The following is a 9,462-nucleotide window of genomic DNA, read 5'->3' as shown; positions in this document are numbered from 1 at the left end:
GACATTCACGTTCTCGCTAGTATGAGCAGCTGTACAATTGAACAGAAAGTGTTACTTCCCTTGAAAGAAGCTGGTAGAAGGGATTTTGGTATTTGAATTTGTAGAGTAGACTTCAGTAGTAGGCAAACTTGATGAAATAATGATAAATATGAGAATATTTAATCAGGTTAGGAACAATCTAACAGAGCTTCATGATAGAAAAATCATGCCACTCTGGTCTTTCACCATGCACATTATAGATTGTGTATGAATTGGCGCGTACAATTTGTACTCTTATGATACAAAAAGAATAAAGTGAAAGGCAGTAAATTGAAATTATTTGTAATGATTTGCATACGTAGGTGATAGAGCTCATACAATGGAAGTCTAAAACGCTATAGGGTTAAAGACAGAATGAGGCATTTGTATGCATGACATAATAGACAGTTCATTTCGATTGCTTTCCATGGCAGACAGCATAGGAGACCTGCTGTTGTTCAGAGTTGTACTTTTCTTCAGAATCACGCTGAGATATTCTGATACTGCCCTGGGGCTTTGCAAAATCACATGTGAACGTAGCTTCAGTAGTGTGCTTGCTGTCATCTTGATTCTTCAGTCCTGGGGAGGGATGGGGGTACCGCTTGACTGGGTATTCATGTTGTACTTGTTACTTACTTAAGGCTTCTGGAAGGGGAAAATATGGAAGGGGACTAAGCCCCTTTTCTGGTTTGGCTCTTGCATATCATCAGAGAATTGGGCAACTTTTTTTCACAAATGTGTTGATTTTGGTATGGGCAGAGCGTTAGTGAAAGATAAATTCTGGCTCATAACCAAAATGCTGTATAGGCAAAAATTAATTTAACATTGAGGACCACCTTTTTCTTCTTTCTTCTGTTTTGGGGGGACACAAAAATGTGAACTCTGCAGAGGGCTGATAAATGTGGTATTCTTTAAAACACGCACAACTTCAGTCTAGTAAAACATCAAATGAAGAGATTCTGTCTTATCTTTTTCTAATTTAATTCATTGTTTTCTGTTCCTTTCATTCAATGAGTAGCAGCTTTTGGCAATGACAGATGCTCTATTGTGACTGAGATATGCATTTTGTAAGTCATAACTTTACTTGGTATTTAAATAAACTGTGTATGTACGGCGTGCAAGATTTATGCAGAACACAGCTGGAGGTATTCTGCTCAGAATTCCTATGGTTTAAAATGTCTCTTTCAAGTTGGAAAATATGTTGTGAAGTTGATACCATTATGATAATTGGAAGTTCAGCTTCTCTGTCTTGCTCTATTATTTTTTTTTGAATACAATTAACACATCACACACACTTCACCTGGTCTCTCCTCATTTACCTCTGACACTTCCTTGATATTTATTTAGACACATGTGGTGTCTTTGCTTTGAACTCAATAGTTGGTATATTCACTAGATTTTTTTTTTTTCATAAACATTTTTCTCGTTTAGAGATACACAATTAGTTTGCATTGTTAGAGAAAAGTATACATATTGATGTCAATTTAAATCTTTTACTTATTTGTTAGTTGATCAGGACATAAATTGTATAAAGACTGTAGAGAATACTGTGAACACTCTCAGATGAAAATACCTGCTGAGAAGTTGTAGAAGCAGCTCATTTTATTACACTTCTCACTAAGGAGCAGTACAGAGAAGATAAGCAAAAAGCTATCTAGAGAAAAATAAAAAAATAAATTATGAATAATACATTTAGTTTGAAATTGTATTTTCTTTAAGGTAGCATAAACATGAAGGACAGACTTCAGTGTTTTGTTTGAATTAAGCCTTATTCTTTCAGATTTAGCAGCAATGCTTTTGTTTATGAAAACAAAAGAAAGACAGTAAGTTTGTTTTAAAAATAAAACCAAGTTCTTAAACTGGACTTAATAAAATACTGTTGGCATAGTTTTTTATATTTTAAATAATGTATGTGGTATGCTGTGTTATGTAACATGGATAAAACTGTTAGGAACATAACGTCAGTATCCTTCAGAAGACAACTAGAAATTCTATGAAATAGTTTTTATCATTTTGAAGAGAAGGTATCTGACAGATCAAATTGTAGTGATGCCACTGGAGGAAAGAACATGAAAATATCAGAATTCTGTACTTTGTTTGTGGAAATTAGGTATGGAGGTTTTTTCCTTTTCCTATTTTATTTTAGTTTTAGGAACATTCCTAAGCCTTGGAGGTTTAGTGAGGAATAAATCCAAAATCCAGTCTAAGCTTGATCCTCACGATAAAGCAGGAAATTATTCTGGATTATTTCATTAATTTTAGCTTCAGTTTGGAATGAGCTGGGGCTGTGGTTTTGTGGAGTTCCTGTTCACTGTCCATTCCTGTGACAGCTATTTTCCATAATATTTCCAGTAGGTGTATTACTGAAGGTGTATGATATTTGTAAATTAGTTTATTACAGGAAAAAGGTGTCATCTACTGAATGAGAATTCATTTTCTTTGTTTTAAAATTGAATTGATCAGCTTTTCAGGTCCAAGGCTCCAAGGTTTTCATATGAAAGTTGAAAGCTGTTTAGAAAAAAAGGGAAAGTAAGCTGTGCCCTTGAAAGAGTTTTATATAAAGCATTATTTTTCTTCTTATGAAAGGTTTGTCTCTGAGTTCTCATGCATTGCAGAGAGTCTTCCTTGTTTCCTGCAGTACCAGTTGGTTGTGAAATGGAAATCCACACAATGCAAAGGGTTCTGAAACATTGTCCGCAACGAAGGAAGTGTGGTTGTGACAAAACACAAAAATGAGGTGTGTTTGGTTGCTTCACCGTAGTCATCACCATGGAGAGATCCATTGTTCTACAGTTGCATCTTTGCTGGGTTGCTTAGGGAAGGGCATGATGCAGAAACCATTAGAACAGGGCATTTATAAAGGAGACCTATATCACAATAATGCAAAAGGAAATCAGTGTTTTCTTTTGAGATGCCTTTGACTTGGACTTCCAGTTTTCAAAATGCACATTTAAAATTATCTCTATATAAAACTGCTTGGAAGACTGTCTTTTTTAATTTCTTTTTTTTTTAATGAAATCATTCTGTAATAAAATATTTCAAGTGCTGGCTAAGCTGTAAAGCTTAGGGCTGATAAACAAAGCATCTGAAGCCAAATGGCCCCTTAGCTAACCCCAATTAAAATAAAGATTTCATTGCGCTCTGTCCTGACAGAGAGGGAACATATTGTTGCCTTTAAGGGAGTTTGGTTTAGTTAATGAAAGAATTTATTTCATTTTTTCAAATACGGAACCTAATTAAATAAGTTTCAACTTGACTTGTAGTTGAGGACATTTTAACTCCTTAAAGGTTATTTTCGTGTCCAAGTGTAGCACTCTTTTGAATAATTTCTGATGTAATATTTAGTTTTGTGATTTATATAATAAATTTTATAACAGATCACATATGAGTAACTATATACCTGTTTTCTATATACATACATATATGGTTTTGATTCTAAAAGTGTAAAACTAGTTATTGATGTTACTCTCTTCAAGCATCCTATTTGATATTAAGTATTACTCAGCGATAGTAATTTATACTAGATTTTCATAAGTAATGTGGAAATGAAGGTGGCATGGTTTTGCTCTGAATGCAAAAGCTGTAAATTAGATATGTACATTGCTTTACATTGCTTACTCCTGTGGTTCAATGAAAAGGAAGGTGTATTAAGAATTATTTTTGGTGAAGCTCTCCAGCAGTAGTTAAAATCTGTATCTCTAGAACATTTTTTCTTAGAGAGGATTAATGGTGAAAATGAAAGCCATTTGTAAGGATTACAAATGTCATTAGTTTGCCTTTCTTCAGGATCCGTATGTACTTGTATAGGTAAAGCTCATGCCCCATTTGTCAACTAAGAATTTATTACATATTCTTCACTAAGAATATATGAAAAATAAATAACACTTTTGTCTAGAGATGCTTTCTTCTTACATCTTGAAAACATTTTATACTTAACACTTGAAGGCAGACAAAGAATGAAAATGCTATCGCTTATGTTAATTTCTTGCCTAAAATTTAAAAAATGTTAAATGGCTGCTGTGTCTTTGGTAATAAAATCGTATGAGACGAGTTACAGTCTCTATTGAATGACAGTGAGTAATGCTGTTTGCCTGAGTTGTTTATACTTTGTCAGTGTGGTAACTGTAATTAAAAGCACCTGAGCAGCATTATTCAGAAAGCGGTGCGTTCTTTTAAATTACTTATTACAGAAGCTGAATCTAATCAGGGAAGTTCATGTCTAAGGTAAATAGTTTTTAATGGTAACAGGTATGTAAATATTTTTGCCAAACATATCTATGAAACTATAAATACATATTGTTTTGGAGCAGTGGCTTTCCAATTAATAGAGAGTTGTTCTTGATCAAAATTTTAAAAACATACATATGTTGCATCCCCTCATTTGGGGATTTTAAGCTAGCGTTTGGAGTGCGTGTTCTCTTCCAAATGTCACTTATGCGTTCTCCTTTACATGTTGAATAAATTGCATTCCAGCTCTCTTAAAATGAGTTTCCAGGGTGAGCAAAGAAGCTGTCTCTGATAAAGGACTATTGATTTCCCTAAGTCAAAATTATTCCCAAGGCTTTTGGCCACTTTTGTTTCAGGTCTGTATGATGCTGGATTTGATTGTTAGCTGCAACTATGGGGCTAAATGATGTTCAGACAATTTCTACCTGTGTGAGGAAATAAATTAATTCTGTTTACAGATAAGTGAGAAAATACTTGGTGGTTTGGGGGAGGGGCTTGCAGGGGCTTTTTAGTTGAAAAAGAGTGTTCTTTGATGTGGGGGTGAACATGAATTAAATTAAGGTCTAGATGGTACTGGAGTCCTAAAAATCTCTTTCTTACTTGGCGTATGTTACAGATCTTGAGATACCTGAAATGCAGTGCCGTTCTTTTCTCTTCTGTGAATTTCCGTAGTTCATTATAATTAAGATGTGTTCCAGAAATCTCATCAATAGTTGCCAAACATAACCAAAAATAAAGCATTGCATCTAGCCAGAGTTCTAGATATCCTCACTCTGCCCTAAAGCTATGTTTCCCATCCATTATCCTTGTCATAACTTATTGAGCTCAATTTTAATTAAATTTTAGTAGCAATTTTGCAGTCATAACTGACATGAAAGTTTTCTGAAGACTATTATACCCACAAGATATTTCCCTTACATGTTTTGTTTTTCTTGTTTCTTGTTTTTCATCATGTCCAAATTCTGTTCTTTGGAAAAGTCTTTGGTGACTGAGAGCATGAAACACAAAATGGAGAAAATGGTATAGTGACTTGACTGACAAGTATCAGTTTACGGCCAGAAATAATCAATTGCATTTTGTATTCATTGGGAATGTTGATTCTAATAGTCCTTTAAGAAGTCTTAAAAACTGATACATTTGATACAGATCTTGGGTTTTATTAAATTTTGCTTATACTCAGTATAGTGTATACACTGAGTATTCTACACTTAGGTTTCAACATAGAGATGCTGAATCTTTAAATACAAAAACTGCTTTTACTTTGATATCCCAGAGTCTGAAAAGTCACTTTTTATGCTTAAAAAAAAAGAAAAATAGTTGGATCATCAGTCCTTATTGCTGTATAGGAAGCCCTGTAATATTAATTGGTTGTCATATCCCTAAGAAATAATGGATTAACATGCTTGATCGTAATGCCCTGTTTAGAAGCTGAAGTTTGCTGATGTCCCCAGCCTCTCTATTTAACACAATTACAGATGTGCATTCAGGACATTTGAGTGGATTGCATTTCATTAATACAATTCGAGCAGACAATACTAAGTTGCTGTTGGGCCTGCTCTGACAGCTAATTACTGAAATGAAGTGTGTACATGGCTAAGAAACAATGGAGCACTTGTCAGGAACATTAAAACACTGCAGAAATAGTGCCAAATCTTGGAGTCGCTCCTCTGAACAGTTTTTCTTGTCTCTGCAGACCAACTTTGGGACATACGTGATTGTGGTGGTGGGTTAGACTTCAGGGAAGCAAAGTTTGTTACTGTTCACTAAAATGCAGTATAGTTCTGTTTTGCCCTTTCCTCTGTTGAATTCAGATGCTTGTATGTACTTAAGCCGATTGATAAACACACTTACCTCTTGCTTACAGACATCATGGCACATTTTCCCCCATAAAATGTCTAATCTGTTTATTGGAATACCAGAGATACTGTGAATGTCTGACAATTTGTAGCATTATTTACAGGAAGAGCTCTCCCTAACAATTTGAAGGAGGAGGATAGGGAGTGACTTCTCATTGTCTCTTCCTGTACAAAAAAACCCCACGGGCGATTAAGTGAGGTTTGTAACAGCAAAGATTCGAAATAAACAAAAAGGAGCTATTCTTTCTACAACAGGTAGTAATCCTGGCAAGCACTTTATCAAGGGATACTAAGGAAGTGTGTGTTGGTTTGGGGGAAGATTGGAGAGATACTTGGGAGAGACCTCTGTTTGGGTTCATTTAATACCCAAGCAACAGCAGACTCGGTAAATTTCTTGAGATGAAGATCTTGGTCTGATAGAGTCTGAGGGGAGAAAAAACATTCAATCTTTCTACCTTCCTGGTCTTTCCTGAACATCTGCTTATGACTACGTTGGAGACAGAACAACAGGCTTTTCTTGTGATCAGTTATGGCCCTTGTGTTCTAACACTGTGGTTTTCAACTCTTGTCATTTAGGTTTTTTTGTTTATCCTGTATTTGGGTATCAACCACTGGAAATGAGATGTTGCTAGAGAATTATGTAACTTGGCATAAAGTAAAATAAAAAGCAAGAACTTCCTTCAGATGCTGGGTAGACAAGGCTGTCCCATCCCATCTCAATTTCAGGCATTCTGAGGTATTTTGGTAACAGTTGTCTTTTAGAAGAGGTGATGTTTCTGTTTAAGAAGTTGTGCTACACCTTTGGCATTGAGCACTTTCTATACCTATTGAAAACTTCTGGTGCACATGACGTTCTGGAGTAGAAGAAGCTAAAGCTACAGTGTGTTCAATAGTGGGGAAGGGGGCTTAGCTCAAGGCTTTTGTAAAAACCTGTTGTTACCCAATGTGTTTTTGTCTTTAAGATATATCCACAGAATTGTTAAACATAATATGATGGTGGCTACAAAGCATTTTTATCATCCAATTCAACTGACTTCTGTATTGTTGCAAGAGAAGGTGCTAGTTATTATCGGAGATTTTTTTACTATTAATGTCAAGAGAAGTCTTGGATTGCCAGTGTAGTTTAGCTAGATGTGTGCGTCCGTATCCCTGATTATAATGGGAGCCAGCGCCACCTCTGAGCAGCTCACGTTACTCAATCTGTCCTTCTCCAAGTCCACGGGTCACGTGGAGACATTTAATACAAACATTATTGTATTAAGTACACTTGAGCCTTTATTACCTCAGTGGTACTTGCTCATCTTTCTGGTGTTGCAAGGCATTTTTCTTTTTAACCCTTAAACATTTCAGTTAGTAAACAGACACAGAGGAAACTATGGTGTGGTTTTTTTAATTCCAATGAATGAAATAAGTGACAATAAGGATCAGCTAAATATGCTGATTTAATCGTATTTGCAATCTGGTGACCTATACAAAATTGCAACTTAGTTTTTTGGCCAGTATGAAAATGCACCTTTTAAAATGTACCACTTTTAATAACTCAAGGGTTATGACTAAGGTGCTTGAGAGATTTTGCTTTAGTGTTCATTCATGAGTAATTTGGGGATTTACTACAAGCCATACCATCAGGCAGTAAAATAATTGCAGTAGAAAAAGACTGTATTTCTTGTTGAATTTGAATTGAATCTAAAAATTTTTGATTCAAATCTGCTGCTTCAATTGGAGAAAAAAAAGACAGTAGCAGGTTGCCAGTAAAGGGTCTGTTCTGCCTGATGAACTCAAAAATTCATGTTGAGGTGCTGGAATAGTTTGCCATTCTTGCAATTCATTTTACAAAACAAGTTTCAGACTGAGCTCTGCTTTCATGTATTCTCTCTCCATGGAAATTATGTCCTTTTTCTCATTTCAAATTAGATGAGTACAAAGAAATCCTTATTTTACATATTTATTAACAAGGCTTTCATCCCTGTGGTATTGTAACTATCCTCACTACTTTATGCACAGAAATTGCAAGGAGAACTCACAAACCTTTAGGAGGTATATGTGATCACTCTTTTTCAAGCGTTATTGCTCATATCTGTATTCTTGCATGTTGCTCCACCAGCCGTTATTTACTGGTCTTCCTTTCCAAACACAGTTGATGGCATTGATCTATTTTTTTTTTCTTAATTCTGAAATAAATCGCACTGTAGGCCTCATGCCAAGTTCAAATCTCTTTGGATGTCCATTGTTAGACAATGGATGAGTGAAGAAATGATGTCACTCCACTGTCTGGCATGTGGAGGGTTAAGGGAATTTTTAGCCTCACCAAAAAGTATTTGATCAGGTACTCAGGTGCTGGAAATTTTCTTAGCAACACCAGTCACCTAGGAACATGATCATCTGCTGTTCTGGGGTAGAGATTACAGAGCTTAATGATTAGCTACTATAAGCTGCAGCTGATGCCAGACTCTACCCCCTTTACACCTAATTAGCCTCATTAATGAGCTCTTCTGCTCTCCACAGAGAGGGCTTCCTCCTTGGAATAGGAGGCAAAAATACTTCACCCAGGTAGATGTGCTGAAACCTTTAATTATTGCCCACACCTGCAAAGCGTTGTGTCTCTGACAGCAATATTGCTTAGCTGAAATTGTGCTTATTTACAGTGACCACAGTACAAAGTATTAACTCTTTAGCACCTTAGGAATTGTTTTTAAGCTTCGAAAGTATTTATGTAGTGTGTAAATCTAAGCACTCAAATTTTATGCTTAATAAAGCTGGGTGTATTTTGTGAGGGGGTTTTTGTATGTGACAAAAATGCTTTTAAAAGTTCCTGAGTATTTTGTTTAACCCAGAAAAATGAGTTTAAATTGCTGTTGAATGTCAAATATTGCATTACCAGAACTAAGAACACTATTAGGCAAGTTTCATTCTTTAAATGAGCAACTTTTGCATTTGGAGCAATGTAATTTTGTACTGCTAAAATTAAAATACGGAAAAATATGCATGTAGTAATCAGTGTAGCAGACAATAACTGAGCTAATGAAGCGTTCTGGTGTGATCCTTGGCTATAGCAATTATTGGTAAATATCTACTACATTCCAGCCTTGAAATTCCTTGAAATTTGGTAACGTTGTGTTTGTTTTATTGTTTATTTGTTCCAACGCTAAAATAGCTATGTAACACTTATGCACCTGCATTTGGGTCAAAGCGATTATGCCTATGTAGAGCGAATCTGTGTGTACGTTTATCAAACTCACTCAAAAGGCAGCTCAAGTCAGTGCTTATTCTAGTTTTTAATAGGGAGAGTTCAAAATGCGAGTTTCTCAGTGCAAATACTTTGTTGGTTATTTGGTAACTTTTTCCACAGTAGCTAGCTTGC

General features: G+C 35.5%; 1 protein-coding gene across 1 annotated transcript in view; it reads left to right on the top strand.

Moving 5' to 3' along the window:
• The window catches only part of LOC104157625 (DENN domain-containing protein 1A-like), a gene marked incomplete at its 5' end in the record, with an annotated part of 122,653 nt that overhangs the window by 55,437 nt on the left and 57,754 nt on the right, over window positions 1-9,462 (top strand). The window contains 3 exons of the mRNA XM_009695036.1: window positions 2,697-2,710; window positions 7,660-7,683; window positions 7,816-7,897. Of these exons, the coding sequence (XP_009693338.1) occupies window positions 2,697-2,710; window positions 7,660-7,683; window positions 7,816-7,897 (120 nt within the window). The remainder of the gene's footprint in view (window positions 1-2,696; window positions 2,711-7,659; window positions 7,684-7,815; window positions 7,898-9,462) is intronic.

The sequence above is a fragment of the Cariama cristata genome, unplaced genomic scaffold (genome assembly GCF_000690535.1).
Source record: "Cariama cristata isolate BGI_N322 unplaced genomic scaffold, ASM69053v1 scaffold2962, whole genome shotgun sequence".
Classification (NCBI taxonomy): Eukaryota; Metazoa; Chordata; class Aves; order Cariamiformes; family Cariamidae; genus Cariama; species Cariama cristata.
Note: the sequence above shows the minus strand (reverse complement) of the source record. Positions and strands in the feature narration are given on the sequence as shown.